Source organism: Zerene cesonia, chromosome 6 (assembly GCF_012273895.1).
Source record: "Zerene cesonia ecotype Mississippi chromosome 6, Zerene_cesonia_1.1, whole genome shotgun sequence".
NCBI classification, from domain to species: domain Eukaryota; kingdom Metazoa; phylum Arthropoda; class Insecta; order Lepidoptera; family Pieridae; genus Zerene; species Zerene cesonia.
Window position 1 is genome coordinate 1,411,264 of NC_052107.1, and position 24,591 is coordinate 1,435,854.

Genomic DNA, 24,591 nt, shown 5'->3' on the forward strand with positions numbered 1-24,591 from the left:
GAGTCGCGGACGTATTTTAACCAGCTCCCGTGGCCCCTTCACTCAAGTGGCTCGACGGAACACAGTGGGGTTTTGGTCAGTAAGAATCCGACATAACCCACGGCTCCATCCCCGGGGGTCGTGGGTATCTATGCAAGATTTCCCCACTATAAAAAAAAAAGTCTAGTCTAACTCGTATTTACGGAATAGTTATTATCCAGGAGCATGTAAAAGTTATAATTTATTAGCCGTAACAGTTAGTTCGCCAAACAAGAAACTCTCTAGAGTTTCAGGTGTAACAACTCAATGGAAACCTGCGTTTAACTTTCGTAATAATATTATCCTGGAGATTATAGGAACAACCTTAAATTCGAATAACTTTTAATTAATCCTATTGTGGGGAAATTAATGCAGGGTAAGCTCCAATTATTTTCTTCTAATTGCAAAGCGGTTGAAAATTTCATGAGTACATGTTGGTAATATTCATGTGCTCCTGTACTGCCGAACCGATCGTAAATCTTACTTATACAATAATAGCTATTGCCCGCGGCTTCGCACGCGTTAATTCGGAGTAGTTTAATAGACGTTATACATACAAAACCTTCCTCTTGAACTACTCTATATATTTAAAAAAATCCCATCGAAATCCGTTGCGGAGTTTCAAAGATACACACAAGATACATAGGGACATAGGGACAGAGATAGCGACTTTGTTTTATACTATGTGGTGATATCCGAAAGTATATCAGAATGTATAGATGTTTGTTAGTCTTTCACGCGATAATAGCTTATTATATCTGTATAAAATTTGGTACAGAGATAGATTAAAGTCTGGATTAGCACATAGGCTACTGTTTACCTGGGTGCCACGCGAGTAACGCGGTTACTACAGCTAGTGTAGTGAACAAATATTATTGTATGTCATGACGATTTAAAAAGTTTGTCAAAAAACCAACATCTATTTTGGAAGATATTTTATAATTTGGAAATATTCTATACAGGGGTTTGTCTAATAAGCGATAAGGGCAATTAATATAATTAATATTTATACAGATAATATAGTACTAAGATATTATGTAATCGTTATTTTTAATTCAAACAATATTAAAAATTTTTGACTGCGCCTTTGGAATTGACGATTGTGTTACATGTGTTTCCTTTTTACGGTTGCCTGGAAGAGATTGCTTTTTATCAATAAAATCGCCTTTTGTATACTCGCTATGATATTCTGTTTATAAACTTCATATAATGTATTCTGCGATTTTTAAACAAAACCTTATGAATAAATAAATAACGTACGATAATTCAAACTAAACTTTTTGTATACGTTATTTTCATTAATAAAACATGCACCTCTCTGTAGAAAAATGTAATACACAGATTGCAGGCGAATAAATTTACCGTGTCTCACCGCAGCCATTACAGACAATAATCGTTATAATGGATATTTTCTGAATATACGACAATTTCCTGTAAACCTCGAAGTTCTCGCAAACAACCAATTTTCCCGCTTCGAAGATGTTTCTTTATTCAATGATTAAAACAATCACCTCTATTGTCCCCTTGTTTCACTTGTGTCACTGAATACAGAGATATTCTTAAAAGGAATTTTCATTACCAAGATCAAACTCTGGTTAATGAAAACCTCGAGATTGGATTTAATGAACCTTTTTCGTCAAATAAGCAGCGGCTTGTACTCTGCTGCGCCGTAAAAAATTGTGAATGGATTTATTAAAAATTACTTAGCTGAGGTTAAAAGGCATATTGTTTGAAGTAAAATTTTAAATATATTTGTTTGTAATTTATGGATATGATCTTTATTAATTTTATTGTATCATCCAATGAAATAAATACTTATAATTGTATTATATAAGGAATTGATTAAAACCTATGTTGTCATGAATCATAATATAACTGTTTCTTTTTATATGTTATTTTATTCTGAGTGATGTTTTAAATTCTTCTTGTCCCTGTATTGTGTAGGTGATGATCGATTTACTCTGTGTAGTATTTGCTTAATGAATTGTTTATATTTATTTATTGGCATTTGGCAGTTGAAGACGCATTTATTTTTGTTTTTATATATGTTTATTGCATTAGTGTGTAGATTAATGGCTATCCTAAGCATAATAAATAAATACGTAAAAGGTACATACAGCTGTAACATTCCGTCGAGACAACGATTGTTGTAACTTCTTCATCAAACATTCGACATGCAAATTAAATTGTCCAAGTTATGATCTATTTAGAATTCACACATCAACTTTACGGCAACTAACATTTTCCATGATCACTTGCCATCTGTTGCATAGAAATATACTATCGGGTATGAAATATTTTATAGAACTATTAAAGTCTTTCATCGAGGCATCATGACTCGACACAGTACCCATATGTAGATTTCATGGCATTTCCATTAACGGTCTGGTTGGATACCTGATCTAAGTTGATAGTTCTATGTTATAATATTAAATCGTTTGCCTAGTCGTTTGATTAAATGGTTGATTACGATGAGGGCTATTGATGAAGAGGAGCGAATTAGTAGGGTTTAAGCTCTTAATTAAATGGCTGATAAAGCTAGTTGGCTGGGACATGTATTATAACATTGGGTCGAAGAATAAGAATATCATTTAAGCCTTTGATCCAATCAATAAGCCTAAACTGACATAAACTAATTACAATATTTGCAATACCAATACCCATACCGCTTAATTATAAGTGCCCAATGAGTTATTTGTATGTTATTGACAGCTGTCACGTATATTTGTTATGACATTACGTATACGCGAATACGCTCGAACGGTGTTCAATTCATAGGATATTAATTGATCTATAATTTATTATGGTACTTTTTGACATTATGAAAATCGATGCTCTTTGACCTTCCACAAAAAAGTAGGAGGATCTCTAATAGACTGCATTTTTTTGAGTTGTCTCAGAACTTTTTACTGATATTGATTTTTTGTATTTATGAAAGGTGATGCCTACCGCGTTCTATTGAAATTTTGTCAAATTCTGATATAATTAGCGTTAGTTTTTTGTTAAAAGTGATTATATAGAAATATAATTTTTACTTACAGTCCAAACTTTTTGAAGTAATTCGTAAATGAGAATATGCTTTTTATTAAAATGGTATGTAACCTACTACACGTCTGATTAAAGAACATTCTGGATACTTTAACTCCAGAACGTTAATCCTAATAATTATGATATCTGGATTATCGGCAATTTGTGTAGGGAAATTGAATCATAATTCAAATACTAAACAGATATAGGTGTGAATAGAGGGGAACAAGGATTAGTTAGCAATTTAGCAGTTTCAATAGCTTGCGACTTGGCTTTCTGTGCCGTTTGTGGCACTCACGGCAATGAACCTCTTTGAATTTATCTATTAACTAGTTACTTGTCCCGGTTTCGCCTGAGTTGATCCGGGATAAAATAGTAGAGAGATAAAATAGAAGGCTATACAATTTTATTTTCTAATTTAAAATCAAATAAAAAAATTATGCTGCTGGGACACGGGCCTCCTATAAGAGTTTAGGCCATAATCTACCACGCTGGCCAAGTGCGGGTTGGCAGATGTCACATGTCGTCGAATTTTTGATTCTCAGAGATGCCGGTTTACTCACGATGTTTTCCTTCAACGTTTCGAGCAGTGGTGATGTTATCCACATGTGCAGATAAATTGGAAAATCAATTTATTTCCTGCACGCTCGCATGGTCTCGTACCCCGACTTATCGATTTTGAAGTCCGACGTCCTCACTACTTAGCCACCACAGCTTTTAAATTGCAGTTGTAGCTTAATAAAATAGTAGGTAACAGTTTTCCGAATCAGTGGAAAATGTTAAAACTGTTTTGACGACTCGAAAGTTAATAAGTCTAATTGAATAAATAAATGTTTGAGCTGGAGTTTAGCAAAATATTTCATGTGCTACACTGAGTATATATACTCAAAATATGATTCATTAGTTGTTTTTTTACAATTAATTGTGCTTTCCATCAATTGCAAATAATGCAAGAGGTGTTCTTGTCTGTTTACCCAATTCCACATGATAATAATTTGAGTCAACATCCATGTGTTGTGTTTCACAACACGCCGATTCCTTTTGATTTATTACTCATAACGGAAAAGACTTATGGCCTAGATATATAAAGAAAACATGAAGGTTTTGTGCGCGGCGTGCTTCGTTTGATAAATGTTTAACTTAGGTCTTGTATGACCTTGTTATTATAACTAACTAGCTGTTTGACCCGGCGGCTCGTGGTACATATATAGCCTATTTCACTCAGTATAATTGCAGCTTTCTAATGGTGAAAGTTTTTTTTATATCGGTCCAGCCGTTCACACATGATGGCGTAGGAATAATACATCGTTCACTCAGTGTTTAGGTGTACGTAATATATCTCAGAAGGGTTACCGCGACGTCGTAAAGCAGTACTAATTCCAGCGTGGGAAAGTGATGGCATTAGACGATATACATAGTTCTGTCTTTAACCCACACTGGATATAGTACTGCTTTACGACGTTACGGTTGCCCTCCTGACATATTTTGCGCGTACATCTCAACAGGGGCTATTTTATTGAAAAAGTGGTTATATTAGGTAGCCAAAACCTTCCAGAATCCAAAGTCGTGGGCACCGTTGCGTGGAACAGAACTCGAAGTATATTACATCTCCAAATAACTTTGACACTTTGAGCGGCGAGTTTCACGCGCGGCAAAACTTGCCCGGGGCTACCCTTCAGATGCTCCTACCCTCAATATTATAAAAAGTATCATGCGTATATATAATGAAAAGAATTTATTACACTTATGTTTAACTATTAGATTACTTTAATTAATAAAATATCGTTATTTTAAATGGTATGTTAAAGTAATGACTCTTCTTGAAGTAAAATCATCGCTTAAAATATATAACTGCAGTTAGGTATACTGTGAAGTCCCGTGTCCCCTAGTGGGGTATGGGGCAGATAAAATACTAGATGATAGATGTTTGTTTTAATGATCGATTTTTTATGGACTAGTAGGTGATCAGTCTTCTGTGTCCAACCAGATCGAGACATGTTTTTTTTGCGTCCCCTCCGAGAATCGAACCCAGAAATCTGCGTTCGCTCACGCGTCAGTTAGTTACATTCAAAAATTAAACAGTATCATACAAAATTATGAAATTAACGCCACTAACACTAAAATTCTACAATAACTTCTTAAAGCTATCCTTATTATTTACATTAAACTTATTTACAAATAATAGACCATTAACTATCTTGAGAAAAAGTATCGCAATAACAGATTCTCTCAGTGCGTCGTAATAAAGTTTTTGAGTTTTTGTTCAGTAAAGTTTGTATATTATTAATATCATTTCCATGAATATAGTCGGTAGGTATGTGAGCGAAGGATCGACGTGATTTGAATACATAGTCTTTTGTATCATTGAACCTTTTCAATTGAATTGACCACAGAAACATTCGCTTGCGTACTTATACTTAGGGGATTAAGGAAATCTGCTATTTTCGTCACGAGGAAGTTTCCATTTCTTTGCTTTTTATTTGAATTGATTACTAAAACAGGAATATCACGACATAGTATAATGCAAAGTTGCTTCCCGCGTCTGTACGTGTGTACGCTTAGATCTTTAAAACTACACATTGGATCTTGATGGGTTTTTTTAACAGAGTGATTCAAGAGGAAGTTTTATATGTATAGTAACATCTATTAAACTGCTCAGAATTTAAACAAATCCGAATTTAATGCGAAGCCGCGCGAGGTAAGCCAGATTATTATAAAAAAACCCGACTGCGTATTTTTGATAATAGCATATTGTCGATCTTTCATCTGGTATCCATATTGCTGTATAAGTAAAAAAAGCACAGTCATTTCGATAATTGATATAGCATATGTCGCTATCACAATTTTGATAAAAACAACTCCTCATATATCAAAAGCCGTCCAGCAGATTGGGCTGTACGGCTTGGCCAAGCAAACATTGTGTGTATGGGCGGTGGTGACCACTTAACGTCAGGTGGCCCATCTGCTACAATACATACACAATTGAAACACATTATGTGAGTACATTAAAATAAAATAGCAGCGTTTTATATATAAGCGAATTCAATATAGCATTTCGCTGAATGTATTTTAAAACACACTATTATGTCAATTTTGTCTAACTAATTTCCGAAACGTCTGCATTTTTTAAGAGGCTTTCACTGACAGATATCAATAAATAAGTAAGTCGGCAATGAATGAAAGTTTATACAAACGATGTATTGTTAATATATAATGCGTGAAATCATTGTTATTTACAACAAAATATTATCTCATGTAATAGAATCTTAATCAGATAATTAACTACAGCACCTTGAGGTCGGATGAATAGAAAAACCCTCATAAAGAACAGGTTGGACCAATAGATGAGATGGAATCTAATTTGATTGAGCTGAGCTTTCAATAATGAAGCCCATCTGGGTTTCGAAACAAATTTATATCTTCTTTAGCGTATGGTTCATTTTATTATAAAGTACTTTTATATGTGTTAAAATCAGATTATAAAGAGATGTTATTAATTGGCAATAATTACATAAAAAGTATATTATTATGTAAAAAAAGAATATTATAAACTATAATATTCAATGGTTAATCATATCAACTATTTTTTTTCGGTTTTTAAATATCACATCACATAAAATGTAATCGAATTTTTTTGTCTATGCATAGGATAACAACCATACTCTATAGAGGCGATAAGTTCTGATTTACACAGTGAACAATCATAAAAACAAAAGACGGTTAAAAATCACTAGACGGATAGAAGAACATCAAGAATAAACCCATAAATTTTAACAAAATACATCCACGAGTGATGTAAATAAGCTATCCATTGCTAGCTGTCTACATAAGTAATTCGAGACGCACGTGTCAGGACAAGCAATGAATAGCATCGATAGTATCGATCAACACCTGCATACGATATTAATACATGTCAGAACTAGAGAGCACAATATCCACTGAATATTGTATGAGATGGACGGTCTGCTAGCTCGTAGAATAGTCTAGAAATACTCCTTCCTGTTTCGATAGTAAAAAAGGGCTATACGGCTTTTGTGAATAACTTTCCGTTTTGTATTGAAAAGAGATCCACATTCGGTATGGAAAGGTTACGGTAAGGGAATTTGCGAAGTACATTTTATAAATTATTTATGTATGAGGTTTCTTTCTGGTATACAAAAGAAACCATTATATAGTAGTAACTTTAACTATTTTAATTAAATAATTATATTTGTCCAATCGGTAAGAAGCTTAATTTAAAATACATAATCGTTACAAAAATAGGCTGAATTCTTAAGTATTAGAATTAGGTGAAAGTATTTTCATAACATTCCGAGACAAAACAAATCATTGTTTTAATGTTGCGTAGATAAATTTAGATTTAACCAACGGTGCAAAAAGTGAGTGAGAGGTGTAAGTATGTCGTCGATGTTTGTCTGTGTGTGTGTGTGTGTACGTGGAATCTTCATAACTCCCTCATTATGAGAATCAAATGAAAGGATTTTACTAGTAAAATAATAGGTCAAATATCAAATTTAAGACTGGCAAAACAAAATGGGCGTTGGGTTAAATAATTGAATTTGACGGTTCTTATTCACTTAGGACATGCCGTTGTGGTTTTTTGAGTAATTTTTCTAAGACATTACTAACTAAAACGAGTATTTTATAAAGAATCTTAAACTCTTCTAAAATTTCTTAATTGATACATTCTTGCCATTTTTTGCTCGAACATTCACTGGAGTTTCGCATTACGCGAGAAACCTTTTATTATCTCATTCTTCACAGTTAATAATGACATATTGTGCATATTACGGTTGAAATTTTCAGCATTTGTTATTCATATTAAGTTTTAAAATGTTTTTGTTTTTTTATAAATGACTAGCTGCGCCCCGCGGATTCACCCGCGTAAATCCGTATCCCGTAGGAATATCGGGATAAAAATTGCTTGTATGTTATTCCAGTTGTCCAGCTGTCTACGTACCAAATTTCAATGCAATCGGTTCAGCAGTTTTTGCGTGAAAAAGCAACAAACACACATACAACTTACAAACTTTCGCATTTATAATATTAGTAGGAAGTAGGATAGTAAAATTTGCATGTCTTGCCGGGGAGGAAAGTGACCCTATCACAAAAATACGGTCTGTGGAGTCCAGTCGCTTCTAATTTGATTCAATACCTTATTATCATGGGTTATTGTTAGGTAAATAAGACGATTAAATAACAGTTAGGTATGCATATTGTTGTTAAAAAATAATCAAGTATTTATTAAAAAAAACTACTATATAATATAAAGTGGCTATTCCCTGAAAATAAGTTTTCAAATTTTAAATTTTTGAGTATAAGTCTAGTTGAAAAAAAACACAAGACTAATATTACCTCATATTATAATTAGAGAAAAAGGACATTTTCAGATTTTCGAATATCCCAAATAAGTTTTCAAAAAGGACAGGAAACAATTTACCTAATGGGTGTTTGAGATCTCGACTACCTTACGGGTCTGTGAAGAGCTGTTCAGAGCCGAAAGTCTTTTAAGTAAAGATTCTTTTAAGTAATCTTTGATTTCAACAAAGATCCTTGTATGATGATGAAACTAGCTGCGCCCGCGGTTTCACCCGCGTAAGTCCGTATCCCGTAGGAATATCGGGATAAAAAGTTGCCTATATGTTATTCTAGTTGTCCAGCTGTCTACGTACCAAATTTCATTGCAATCGGTTCAGTAGTCTTGCGTGAAAGAGGAACAAACACACACACATATCCTTACAAACTTTCACATTTATGATATTAGTAGGATAAAATCTGGTGCTCGAATTTCATCTACCTTTCTGAAATTCTGAAAATTTTAAGGGTGCTATATTAAAAATAATTATTTAAAATGCCTAAATGTTTTTTTTTTACAAAATATTTAGACAAAATCTAACTACCCTCGGAATCGTTAACTACTAATATTATAACTGCGAATGTGTGTTCTTTTCTTTATCTTTCACGCCACATTGGAGACATTTTATATGATTTTGAATTTATGTTAGAAGAACAAAAAGTACTCTGCTACTACTTATAGGATACTTTAGAAACGTATATATAAAAATATAATGGGGTGTGTAGCCGAAGCTGCGGTTAACAGTTAGTTAATTGTTACGTTTCCAAGAGTAGGTAATTACCGATTTTCCTTGGAGACAAGAAAAATAGTTTTAAAAGTACTTTTAAGAGTCTAGACCATTTAATTGGGTTTGCGTTTACTATTTCATTTAAATCAGCCTTGATAAATCGTATAAATGGAGATCAAATAAAAGCAAATCTTGTGTGATTAATTAACCTCGCTTTTTAAATCCGTCGGTTTATAAACAGACTAGAGAATTCAAGGATACTATGTGTATCAGCTTGACTTTGTTTATAATTGATATTAATGTTTAAACATGACGTTACTTCTATAAATAAATGCAACTAATTAGAGAGCACTCGAATATAAAATATGAAATACGTACTTTTTCCAATAAGGAAACATCAAACACTACCATTCAAAACAAATTTCCATCCATCGTGATGTGAAAGGTAGCTTACAAACACATTTTCACATTAATGAGGAAGTAAGCAAGCGATTTTTGGCTTTATATAATTCTAGCGAATCGTGCCGATTTAACCTTTTTTCATCGCAAACAGATATAAAAAAAAACAAATATAAAAAATCAAGTTCGGATGTTCTTGAGATAAAAAAAAATATATGGGTCTGGGTATTTATAAATATTTACTGAGATGTGTTAATAAAATAAAATATTATATAAATACTTACACGTATTCTGCATCATAACAAAGGAGCGAAGATATGCACTTTCTTTCAGAGCGTTATCTAAGCAACGTCTAGCTAGCATTTCTTTGGAATAACATATAGCTTATCCTTCCTACTAATATTATAAATGCGAAAGTTTGTAAGGATGTGTGTGTGTTTGTTGCTCTTTCACGCAAAAACTACTGAACCGATTGCAATGAAATTTGGTACGTAGACAGCTGGACAACTGGAATAACAGATAGGCAACTTTTTATCTCGATATTCCTACTGGATACAGACGTACGCGGGTGAAACCGCGCGGCGCAGCTAGTTAGCTGTAATCTAACGATGGACGTGAATGCATATTATTAAGGATTCATATTAATATCGAACATATATGCATAATCTTTTTCAACCGACTTAAAAAAGTTGGATTAAACTGTTTTGTTCCCTCATAATGACTACAGCCCGTAATAACTAAGAATACATTTGTCGAGATATCATATTTTCAGTGAGCGCCGTAAAATTCTTCCTGGCCTCGATTTTGATTTGCAATCGAAACTTTCTTGGCCCGAGGCCATTAACACTCTGTAGTTGAACGTCAATCCTATTGACAGACTTACGATGCGGCCACATCGGCGGCATTTGTATCGTCTTAACGGACTTCAAAAAAGAAGTATGGAATTCTAGCAAATAAAAATTGCATGTACGTCGAAAATATCGTTGGACCAAATTGTTTACTATTCTTATAAAAGAACGGACAAGTGCGAGTCGGATTCGCGACACTATCTATGGGTTCGTTTGTAGTTTGTATTGCCTGATGTCGGTTTTTTATTATTTGTTATAGCGGCTAGATAAATACATCATTACAGAAAATTTCCACTGCCTGGTATCACGGTTCATGAGATACCTACAGCCTGGTGTCAGACGGATCGGCAAGACGATTTCTACTCCATATTTTGTAAAATTGGAAACAATATAAACTATTTTATTTTATTATTATATTTTTAATTGGATGGTAAACATCCTTCTATTAATAACGTCACCTGTACATTGTAATCAAATCTTCGATTTTTTACCCGCATTAAATGGAGACTTATCAAGGATTGGGGATGATACAATTATTTCGTGACTTTATCTTATGACTAGCTGTGCCCGCGACTTCGTCCGCGTGGAGTAGTTATTTTGGGCATAATATTTATTTTTTGCTTTGAACATCGTGCGGCGCGGGTGATTTTTGTCGGTGTTATTTTAAAATTGTAATATCTTTTAAGGTGTTCATTGAAATTAAATGACGTCAAAGACAATATTGTTCACAATTAAATACTCTTAATCAATAACATATTTATTTGGATAAAGATTAATATTATTACGTTGTTACAACTCTTACAAATAATGCATTAAATTCGACCATATTTGATTACCCTAAAAATGGTTCTAATAAGGTAACCTTAAAAGATAGACATATAATGTCGCGGACTTATTTTTAGATCATTTTAAGAGGAATAATTCTTTCATACATATATTTTTCGTATCTTGAACCGTTTTCGCAGCGCACGCAATAGAAGCCCTGAAGAATGAATAATTTTTCCCGTTTTGTCCACATTTTTCGTTATTTTTTCGCCCCTAATAGTTGCAGCGTGATGTTATATAGCCTATAGCCTTCCTCGATAAACGTACTATTCAACACAAAAAGAATTATTCAAATCGGACCAGTAGTTTCGGAGATTAGCGCGTTCAAACAAACAAACAAACAATCAAACAATCAAACAAACAAACTCTTCAGCTTTATAATATTAGTATAGATTCTGATTAAAAACGACCGATCAGTTTTAAAATTAGGGTGTAGAGGAGTGTTTTTGCGGTGGTGAAATAATTTGAAAATAGTTAGAAAGAAGAAAGAAGATTGATGAAGTAAATAACAGGATACTAAATGAGTTTACTCTTATCCTGGTTTAATCCAAACGAGTCTTAGACAGTGACTAAAGAAAATGTATGTACATAGAATATGATTTTATCCCTTTACTGATTTCCTGATAACCGAATGAGACCAGATGTTTAATAAAGATTATAGGGTTATAAAATTTATTACGGCATTTCGACAACAATATAGCTCTTTCTAGAATTGCTGTTCTTATGTTAATGTAGCCTTTAAAATGTATATATTTTTTCTATAATGATATAATAACAATTTTTTTAATTGCCACATTAAAACTAAATTTAAATAGGACCACATCGAAGGCGCCACCTTTCAATTAAAAAAAGAATAATAAAAATAGATTCACCCAGAAAAAAGTAAAAAAAAATACTTAACACAAACGAACAAAAAAAGAGAAATACAAAAAATACAGTCGAATTAATAAACTCCTTCATTGTTTGAAGTCGGTTGGCTTGCAATGATAACAAAACATCCCCTTTGCTTTTATGCCTTCCGTATATCTCGTCACACCAATAGGGACTTATGTAAAAAAAATAAAATTGCATAAGCTTTATTCAATAGATACCCTAGTGACAGCCTAGACGCGATCGTCAGTACATCCAGTTCCAAAAAATACAATTAAATGAGTATTATATTGTAACATGTATGCGTAGATAACGATAGAAGAAGAAAACTTAGGCTTTTACGGGTTCACTGTGTGAGTGATACCAAAGCTTTTAGGTAATTGTCCGATTAATCGTCCAAATTAGCTTTATTTGGAATATCTAGGATATTTATTTGTGTATTGTATATAATATTAATCCAGAGCGTGCGCTATCTCCATATTAAATTTCAGTAAAATCTACACCTAAAAGTTACCTTAAAGGAGTAGCAAACATGGGTAATTCCATCAATTATTTATATAATTTTATATGCCAGTTGTAAGGATGATTATTAATTCTATGACCTTATATCTGTCAAAGATTTATATTAAATCCCGTATTAAAACTCATAATAATCATTTACGTGCATTGCCCAAAGAGCTTGGGTTATACTAAATGAAGCCAGGTAAAACTAAGGTTACTCCTCCCAACATTAACCGTAACGTATAACGTTTCACGCCAGAAATATGCATAACAGGAGACAGTTTTTTTTAATTAGGTATTCATTACTAGACATTATGACCTTTGCCAAAGCAATGAAAGTATTGTTTTGTTGAGTTAAAAATGATATGTACTTCGCGTTGTAGGACAGATCACTTTGTGTAGGCGAAGCAATGTGGGCGTTATACATTTTTAACTTAAAAGGTATGTATTTTTAGACTATGCCCAATTAATACATACAAAACTTTCCATACAACGCTTGTTAAATGATATAATGACTGTGAAAGCAACAAGAAAAATAATACAAAACAACCCTCATTACGAAAGTTTATTTCCATATGCCCTGTCTCCGATATAGCTATACCCTATTAAAATGTGAGTCTTTAAAACTAATAATATTTAGCAGACAGTTGATATTTGTTTTTTTTTTTTTCTTTTTATGTCACAGCGGGCAGCGGAGCTGGTGGTTCGCCTGATGGTAAGCGATCACCACCGCCCATAAACATTCGCAAAGGTTACCTCCGTGAATGCGCTGCCCACTTTTATGGGGTAAGGGAAAGGAAAGGATTAACGACTGGAAAGAAGGAATGGACTAGGACGGATGAGGAAAAGGAAACGGGCCTGATATTATAGGTTTTGACTGTATTTTTTTTCTGTATTTTGCACTGACTGAATAGATTTTTATGATTCTTTTTTTATTTGAAAGCTTGTACATGCCATGCGGGCCCATTTAAATTTGGCCTGGATTTGACAATTTGAAGGCAGTTTAGTTTTGTTGTTTACGATAATAACTCTTTCACCAGTAGAAAAATAAGTTATTCTTGTATGACAATGGGTATATTTAGTGTTTGTTGCCCGGAACAAACTGTTATCTAATTCATAGTGGGAACGAGGAAAACCGGAAAGAAATGTGAGCGTCATATAATATGCCTCAGGGTTGTACTACTTCCCTATATAGTAGACCTTCACAAAATCCATATATGTAAAAATTCATACATTCAGGCTAAGGAGTGCAATTTTCATAACATTAAGACTGAGGAAGATTAAGTTTAGTTGGAAGATGAAGATTAAGTTTGAGGATATTTTCCCGATACATATCGTGTATTCGAATTGTGTTAAATGAAGCCTTTGGTAAAAAACGATATTTTCACAAACAAATACGTCATTAATTTGTACAAAGGTATGTCGATGTTACTGTGATGTCTACAACTCAGAGGGTAAACATCTTCAAAGAATATCCATATAATAACGTATTTAGAGCATCCATATGTATATGGATGTTAATAATGTACAATACAATACAAATCTTATTTATATTCATGATCATAACAAAGGGAGCAAAGATATATAGTTATTTTCAGAACGTTTTTAACAAGCGTCTTGGATTTCTGAGACGATCAATTGAAAATTATAATAACTTCAGAAATTCAGATATATCTTAGATGTTCTATAAAGAATCTGGATATATGAAAGGTGTTTTTCGTTATGAATAGCACGAATAAATCGACTGAAGGATTCGCATAATAAAGGAAGTGATCCGTTATTTTATTTTCAATATCCATTCTAGTCATAAAGTTGAAAGAAATGGTTTTCTCAAGGGCCTATGATATAACGGTTGGATACATTTATTGTTTCATTCGAAGATATTGAATCAAGTTTAACTTAATATGAGATTGAAATTATTCGAACGTTGTGAATATAAAATCAGCTTTAATAGTGTAATGTCCGATTGAGTCCGTAACAATGTTTGACAACTTTTATATATTAACACGGAGTAATATTGCCAGATAATCCAAAAATACTCACCTAAAATACATTATAATAACAACTGCATTCCCCGAACATCCTACCACAGCCATAGTCACATACAGTCCACCAAGCACATACTGTATCGATGGATCTGGCGGAGGGAAACTCAACCAATGAGGGTTTATCAGTAACAGATAATCATCTGTGAACAAGAATCGCCGCCAAAAATGCAACGGCCATTGCTCCTTAAAAGCTACCAAGCTATCACTATCACTACGAGTCTCCCCGCGCGCCACAGGTGTACTCTTCACATCCAAAACGTATTCGTGATCCATTGCGCGCCTCTTTATCCTGATTTTCAATTCGTCGAACATTCTTATCAATCGTTTACGCTTCTTCCACAATTTGAAATTGTCGACACATCGCAGCAGATCGTTGTAGCAATGTCTATTTAAATATAGAACACTTTTTTTGTTAACGCTCTCGAGTTCCTCTGTGTGTGTGTTGTCACATGGAACTATTATTGGTATGATGATTAGGAAAATTTTTGTAATTTGCATATTGACTGGAGTAAACGGCGGTACACGACCGCACGGCGGGCGCGTCGGAACGAAATGAGACTCGGATACGGATAGTCAGCTGTGCTGAAAGTTTTGCGGATGTTCTTATGTGTTTCATTTGAAATTGTCACATTAGTGTTTAAACTGATTGGTGTAATTGTTATTCACGTTGAGAATGCTTGTTACGTGCTCATAACATTATATTATGCTTTGTGAGTACTTTGTAAATTATAAGCTTTACGGATAATAACCTAATTATTAAAAATTAATAGTAATGTATATTTGAATTGTTAATATTGACGGAATTAGATGAAAAAGGAAAATATAACGATTTATTCTGAATAAATCGTTTAATATTTTCTTAAATTGGTTAATATTTTACCTTCTGCGTAGCCACTTGCTTAATAGACCATAATATTAATTTCGGGAAAGGATTAAACCTCTATAACCAGCCCCCCTGGCTATAACCTAAATATAAATACCAAAGGTATTCTAAACTACAGCACTGGTTTGGATGAAAATAATAATGAAAATAGTTGCAGACCCAGCAGACAGAGGTTGAAATAGTTAATAGGGGATGAAGTAACCGCGAGATAGGCTAATCAAATCACTCCGCACGCGTTAAATCGGAAAAGTTTAATGGAAGTTATTATACATATAAGTGTAATATAAATAAGTGTTAAATGAAAATTCTATCGTATTTTTATATTTTTTATGCAAACTAAACATATAATGTTTTGGGGTATAAACCTATAAATAAGTTGTTATTATTACTATTAAAAAAAATCCCATTAAAACCTATTGCGTCATTTTAAAGATCTAAGCATACAGATACACAGACGACGAAAAGCGATTTTTTATATCGAGTAGTTATTATTTTCATCAAAATCACACTCCTTTTTTGAAGTCGGTTGAATGCAAAATCTTCCCGCAATCTGCCCCTATGCATACTTTTAAAATTATAAAAGGTTTTTATTCAAGAGGAACGATGCATTTATATTGTATACCAGCTGCGCCCCGCGGTTTCACCCGCGTAAGTCCGTATCCCGTAGGAATATCGGGATAAAAAATAGATGTTGGCCGATTCTCAGACCTACCCAATATGCGTACCAAATTTCAGAGGAATCGGTCAAGCCGTTTCGGAGGAGTATGGCAACGAAAACTGTGACACGAGAATTTTATATATATAGATTATATTTAGTACCAACGTTGCATTCGAAAGAAACCTGGGCGTTTCTCTAGTATTGAATAAATAAATACAATAAAGTACAATTGTAGATTTAAACTAACTAACCTGAAGTGAAGTTCTATTGTAATTATACGACGGTTGGTCCAAGTTGTCCTAATTAACTATGTAGTATACACACAACATAGGTAATTAATTAGAACGTCTTGTACTAAGCCTGTCGTATAATTAAAAGAAAGAAAGAAAAAATATTTATTTGACGAGACAATGTGACACGATACACGAAATACAGAGAAGAACTAAACAATCCTACTATCCTACTTATATTATAAATGCGAAAGTTTGTAAGGATGTGTGTGTCTTTTTTACTCTTTCACGCAAAAACTACTGAACCAATGGCAATGAAATTTGGTACGTAGGCAGCTGAACAGCTGGAATAACATATAGGCAACTTTTTATCCTGATATTTCTACGGGATACAGTCTTACGCGGGTGAAACCGCGGGGCGGATTTCATTGCAATCGGTTCAGTAGTTTTTGGGTGAAAGAGCAACAAACACACACACATCCTTACAAACTTTCGCATTTATAATATTAGTAAGATAGGATTTGTAGGATAGGATTTACTAATCAGACAAACATCACTAATGAAATACTGAAGGTTTTATTTTTCATTACTGACGTGCATTTAAATGCCTCTGCTAGATTCAATGCTCATGCTCTTTAAAACACAATTAAACAAATTGCCTACGTGTATGCTGTAATGTGCATTTTTTCGAGTGGATCATAAAGCGTTTTAAGAATACTTACTTTATGAATATGGCCGCAACTTTAAGAGTGTACTGCGTTGAGTCAAAGAAGGAGTGCCGTTTGGGCTTTATTATAGTGACGTGTGCGCTGTGCTGCTTTTATAAAAAAAAAAATAAATAATAATAAAATAAAAATAAAATAGCCTTTATTGCTGTTTTCTTATAATTAATACATGCTTGCCTACTTTCTATAAACTAAAATTAATTCTATTAATCTAACTCGCATTTAAATTATCGGGAACAGAATGTTTTAGTGGAACAGCTTGTCTGTCGACAAAGGCCTCCTCCAAAGATTACCATGTATTCCTGTCCCTTGCTAAACGCGTCTCGCTGCTTTTAGTGTATAGCTTCTCATTTATATTTATTCTCTAACTAGGATAGTTGGAAAGAGAATACTCACAGTAAGATTAAAGAGGGCAATTTATTTTTGAATTTTACTCACAGACAGAAATTACTCACAGATCAGAGTCAGAACAGCTTGATATGTATTATTTTCTTGTGTTTGTTTTTAGCGAGTATTATAAATTTATAAATTAAAGACTTTTACGCCCCGTGATCACGCTCGCTGTAGTGTTGGAGACGTGTATAAATAATATAATGAATAAATTGCGTTTTAAATCCGTCAAAAAGTCTTTTAATTTCTTAATGTGTCAGATAATAAAACTTATCTGTGTCTGATTAGGCTATATTTTATTCCGTTTTCATCTTATTTTTCTTTTAGTAGGGAAATCTTAGGTACCCACGGCTTGGGGAAAGCAGCTGAGGGTCATGTCGGATTCCTACCCCCACTGTGTTCCAACGAGCCCCGTTTGTGAAGGGCCCCGACCATTCCGTTTTCATCCTGAGCTAACCCGGGCGGAGCCGGGCCGAGCGGTTAGTTCTTTATTAAGTAGGACAAACGAGATATTTCTTGTTTATTACTTAGTTTAGTTCCAATTTTGAGGAATATTGAACTATTGATTTATTCAATTAGACTTCTAATAGAAGTTTAAAATTTACCACCATAGCAGTTTCTACAGAAATTCTGTTAGTGCTCGTCAAATTAACAAACAACGTTATAACGTTTTCCAACTAAAATATTAATGTACATATTTCAATTTTGTTATTGTGATAAATATATCATTCCTTTTCGAAACAGAATCCGTGCTATTAATTAATTATTACAATAAATGTCGAATGCTTCAATTTAATTTGTGTTTGATCGAATCGTATCCCAATTTGTGAGATTAGAGATGAAGATGAAAATTCATTCGTGACCCATTTTACATCGTCCCTTACTCGTTTGGTGCCTTTAAAGTATACAACAGTATTTCTATACAGTACACTTATTAAATTGATCCCTTCGAAGAAACGTATATAAAAGACGTTATCCAAATTAGATTATACGATAAAATTGTTGTATTTAGTTTATAAGTTTTTTTTTTTGTTTCAATGGGGCTGACATAAACAGTAGTTTAAAAGCCCTCTAAATAAATGATTAAAAAAAAAAAAAACGATAAAATTGCATTAATATGTATAGAACATACATTTAATACAATTTTACCACGTTTTTATATGATTTTACAAACAACCGATTTATCATCACCCTTCGTCTTTCAAACAATTAAATTATCATATCATTACGTCTATATCCTACTAATATTATATATGTGAAAGTTTATATGGATGTGTGTGTGTTTGTAGCTCTTTCACGCAAAACTACTGAACCGATTGCTTTAAATTTTGGTACGTAGACAGCTAGACAACTGAAATAACATATAGGCAACTTTTTATCCCGATATTCCTACGGGAAACGGACTTAAGCGGGTGAAACCGCGTGGCGCAGCTAGTAGATGACACTATTAAAAAATTTTTGAGTGTGGGAGTTGAGCACGAGTGGGCCAGCTCGTATCGGGGAAGTTACCATACCCCCCACGGAAGATCGGCACTCAGGGATTACTTACTATATATCCAACGGTGAAAGAATTATTGAAATTGGTCCAGTAGTTCCTGAGATTAGATCGTACAAACAAACAAATAAATTTTGTTTTTGATTATATATAGTATCTTAAATCCCTAGTTTTCGATCAATATTATATTTCGATAATTGGTATGTATGTATGTTCCTGCACGGCTCTTTCCCCGGGCGGCGCGAGTGTCTATGCAAGATTTCCAAAAAATAATTCAAGATTAAAAATGTTTTCCAAAAACTAGATTTAATGAACAAACCATATTACTATGAAAATAAACGAAAAACCTTGCATGCAACAGCGCAGTAATTAACACACAGAATGTCAAGTATGTAAACATGTAGGCCAGCTTAAAAGGTTTAATTAATTACTTAAAAATATTTGCTCTGTTATTTTTTCCTTAGTTCAGTGGTTAACGCGTGAGCGTAGAACCGAGGTGTCCTGGGTTCAATTCCCGGTGGGGACGAACAAAAAAAAAGTCACGGTCTGGCAGGACACAGAAGGCTGATCACCTACTTGTCCCTAAAGAAAATCGATCAGTGAAACGGATGTACATCATCTGCCCCATACCCCACTAGGGGACATGGGATTCACTTTACTTTAATTTTTTCGAGAACCACGACGCGATTTTGTACCAACCCGTAATTAATATACATTTTGGAATTTCTAAACACATTTTAGACTAGATATCTAATGATATCAAATAGTTTTTCGGGTCATATGAACCTAAATCTATTTCAGACTCTGTAATCAGACTTTATACATAAGTACTAGCTGGACGCCCCGGCTCCGCCCGAGTAATCATTTATCGTAATTTAAATAACATAAACTATCATATCTTTTAAATTAGATCAAACTGCACATGGTGTGCAAATTTGATTAAGATCGGTTGAGTAGTTTAGAATCCATCGCGAACAAACAGCGTGAGAGGTAGTTTGTATATAGATATATATAAGATACTATGTATAATACTTACTATTAAACGTTTTCTATACAAATGTCTCGTTAGTTCAATATTGTAATTACTATAATGGAAGTATCGGGGAATAACTCGTCAATATTATGGTGTTACACATTTAGTTGCCGAAAGTTCTAGAATATTATTCATTAAAGAGAAACGTTTAATTATTCTCAAGCGCAAATTTTCGATGGACACGAGTGATAAGATATTATGGAAACAAAGGGTATGGGACGCTCATTTAGATAATATCGTCACAGTTATCAGTTTGGGTTTAATTATTCCATATTCAGCTGTTTTAATAGCATTTTCTATTTTGAATTCTTGAATTATTTCTAGTAGATAAATATTAATGTAAAGTACGTAGAAATAATGTGTTTTTATGTTCTTTTAAAAGGTGCGGAGAAAATAATTATTTTTATTAAATTGCCTTGTAAAATTGAACAACATTATTTAAACCTTAGTATTTGTTCTTATTTCTTGAATTTTTTAACATGGCAATCCGTTTTCTTTTCAATAGTCCATTTTTTTGGTCGGAAATTTTTACGACTAAATGTTTTTGGTAGAAAGGGCTCTTGCAGCGACTCCATCCTTGTTTTTGTTGCTTTTTTTTATTAACATTGTTAATATCCTGTCTAGAAGGCCGCCAACTGTGAAAGCTAGAATTAGTGAACCTAACCTAGACTAATCATGGAGATGGTATGCACTAATTGACCCGAATGTATATTTTATTTAAGAGCGTATATTCCATTTGCGCAAAAAAGAACGTTATTTCCTGTTTTTTTTGTATCGTAATGTTTTTAAAAGATCAAATATTAGCAGGGGTATGGAAAGATTAATTCTTAATTTAGTGAAGTACTGTGTAAAATTATTATTTTTATTTACAGGTTTTCCAAACGATTCCTTACTTTTAGGACAAATACAAGGACGATAATAAGCCAAAAGTCCAATTACGAATATATGGCAATTGAATATTACAATTACTATTTTGAAATAATACAAAATCGGTTCACTTTTATATTTTTTCAAATCAGGTTTAGAATCAAAACAAAAACGTTTTTATGTTATTAAAATAAACGTCCTGTCTTTTTATCTGTTATTCCGTGTTTGTTTTATTTTAATAAATAATAAAAAAAATCAATATCTCTCGTTTGCTCACAGCGCAGTACCAATAATGTCGTTAAGTGAGCTACTATAACCAAGTTCTAGTAATTAATTAAAATTAGAATTAATATTCAACCACGATGTTTTAAAAATAGTTTTATAAAACATTTTAAAAGCACATTTTTTTTTAAGTACGCATTTATCTTACGATTTTACATAATAAAGATTGTGAATGCCTGATCAATAACAGCTTTTAAAAAGTTATATTATATTTATTTAATTGTTAAAAATCATATTTTTGGAATGGCTTGTGATTCAGTTATTCTATTCATGTACAATTATTACAAAACTCAAATTCAAATTATTAAACAATTATCAAGTTTGAATCTATTGGAATTCCTGGGGCATTATCGAATTATCTGAATTGGACCTTGTGAAATTTGGCGGGAATTTCTATTATTGACGTTTGCCACAGATAAGTTATTAGATATTTAATTGTCCTATTTTGAGTTAATGACAATGTTTTATGTTTTTATATTTCTAACCGAACTCTATTATAATACGTATGATTCTTTTACACGGTAAAATTTGTCCAAATTTAGAGTTTACAAATATTTAGCGCAGAGAACTAATAAAATAGTTTCACATTTAAATCAAATAGGTTTAATTATGTTGGTAATAAATACTTTTATTTACGTACAATCATTTTATATGCTTATAATATATATGTAATAATCAGCTATAATATAAAAAAACACTACAATAAATTTACCAACGCCCCTTTCAGCTTGTGGCTTATTCACATATTGTTAATGAAATATGTTTTTAAAATCTCAGACCTTTTTGCATTTATCGCATACGGATAAATGAATATCTAATGACATCTCCCATGCCCATTCCAGTGACATACGTAATGAACTTACGTAGTTAATATGTAGTTATGTCAGATTTAGGTTAGTTATCATTATAATTAGTTTTTTAACTACCGTTACTCTTTTGTACTTTAACAAACTAATATTGCATAACATGGGAAGTTTGCATGTTACGAAGTAAATGTGGTATGAAATACAAAAATCGAACCAATATAAATCTTACCATAGTATATGAGGTTAAATAAAACTGTGACCACCTTCCTTAACTTTTCACCTCCATCACACGCACACTTGCAAGCAGTTAAGCAAGCCTGACATTCCTTTGTCAGTTAAGGCTATTGATGACAATAATACATTTCGTTCCTTATCTGCGATACAGATAACGAAATCAGCGGTATCTTTTACTAATGATACACTTCAACGCTAGCCTGATACAAACGAATTTAATTTGTTAAGCGTTTTCTCAGGTCATGTACCTCGGTTGGACGAAGAGAATTACTGATGAGATGAAGATGATTGGAACAATTACGTTTAGATTAATTAGAATTGTTTAGTCCGTTAATAAGTCCAAACACGTAACCGTGTAATCACACTAATATTATAAATGTAAATGTTTGTTTGTATGTTTGTCCGTCAATAACGCTGGAACTTGATATACAGGGTATGAGGTGAGTTGGGTGATAGGATACTTTTTATCCCGATTAAATGCTGCCTTGGGATGAATCAGGAATCTTGATATCCGGGCGGAGCGGGGACGAGCGTCTTGTGCAATATAAATTGGAAAGTATATAATAATTATAAAAGAAAAGCGTTTGTTTTTAAGAAAGTAGTGCATTATAAATATGTACATTCAAAATAAATTATGACAAATGTGGTTTTAACTTAAAAGCACGCTTTGATGATAGAATCAACTAATTTTTTTCACTTGCTCGTATAAATAACAATTGTATGGAAATTATTAATCCTAAACAGCATAATAAGATCTTGAGTTGTCATGAAATTATTGTATTGTCACCGATTCTTGATAACTGTTCATAGTTTTAACTCACACAGGTTATGTTTGCAATGGAATCATAATCTAAACGGTTAAATATAAACAGTTTGTATGTTTATAGGTAACCGACTCCTTTAGATTATAAATCAGAATACAGAGGAAGTTAATAAAAGCGTCTTAAAAATAAGTTAATTACACCACTTGTGACTAAAGATCATTTGAACGGATTCTAATGATTTTTAGTTCGTCAATCTTCTCAATAACTTCAACTTCGTACCGAACCATACAAAAATCTGTTCGTCTTTTTTTTAATTAAAATTTTTATGTTCTAACTGAAATATGAGCACTTAAAAAATTAATGAAATATGTAAAATAATTTATTATTTATTACGATACTCTTATAACGTAGACATTTGGAACAAATTCAAATTTTCTAAGTCAAATTTTTCGGTCCATAATGTTTTTCTCTTCAAGGAAAAATAACGGAAATCCGCCCCTTCGCACGAGAGTTTCAAAAATATACCGGTATAATTATTTTCTATTTTCGTTTAAGAATATTGGATTGATGTTTGAATACCTGTGTTCATATTTTGTTATGTTTTATTTATATTTATATAATTACGACACGGGTCACGAGGTATAAAATGGTAGTATTGGTAATGGTAATAGTATTGGAGAGGTGGTTTATATAGTTAGAAACTCTGACTTAAACCAAAAAATCGTGTTTCAGACTGGTTGAGCTTTCGAGTGCATGTGACAACTACCTGCCCGCATATGCTAGCGGGTTGGATTATAGCCTGAAGAGCCCCCACAGCAGGCCTGTGTCCATGCAATTGAGACATATATGGGCTTATGATGACAAAGTCCAAGTGAATTTAGCGCCTTCTTTTAAACAAATCTATCTATAAGTTATGATTATATTAATTATGAACATTATCTAAAATGGCTCAGTGACAGAAGCATCTTTTTAATTTCGACGTCTTTTACCAAATGTTTTTGTATATAAAACGTTTTCCATTAGATTGAAATGAACAATTCTAAACCAATTTATTTTCAAAGGATTCGCGTAGCTACCAAACAATTATTATGGCAGAGAACACAAAAAAACGGTTCTCGCCATCTCATTGGTATCGTTTCAAAGCGGATTCCTTTGAAACATTTCTAAACATTAAACGGAGTATGAAATTGACGTTTTAGCAAAAGTTTTGACATATACATTCGACTTTCCTATTGGCAGGCTTGAATGGCTTGATCGTCCTTGGTTATTTAAGCGAGTAAGAGTAATACTTAAAACATCCGGGATTATGAAGTAATAAAGCATTATCATCTTGATTACTGGATTAGATTATTGAAACTATGAAAATAACCAGTTATTTTACCAGTAGTTTCGCAGGATAAAATAGACTTGTGGCTTGAATATTATCATTGAAACCTGTGAATGAACTTGAGCCATACTAGGTACTTGACAAAATTTATCTTACGTAGCTTCAAATACTGAATTATATACTTATAAAGTTAGCAGAATATGAAACAAGACTATCATTTTTCGATAACTGATTAGTCCTTTGTTATCCATGATACTTATAGTGATAAAAATTCTACG

General features: G+C 32.8%; 1 protein-coding gene across 1 annotated transcript in view; it reads right to left on the reverse strand.

Moving 5' to 3' along the window:
• LOC119840332 (opsin, ultraviolet-sensitive) overlaps positions 1-15,155 on the reverse strand; it is a 28,110-nt gene extending 12,955 nt beyond the window's left edge. Inside the window, exon 1 of the mRNA XM_038366891.1 lies at positions 14,615-15,155. Coding sequence (XP_038222819.1) covers positions 14,615-15,117 — 503 coding nt within the window. The 5' untranslated portion in view covers positions 15,118-15,155. The remainder of the gene's footprint in view (positions 1-14,614) is intronic.
• Positions 15,156-24,591: the final 9,436 nt, after the last annotated feature.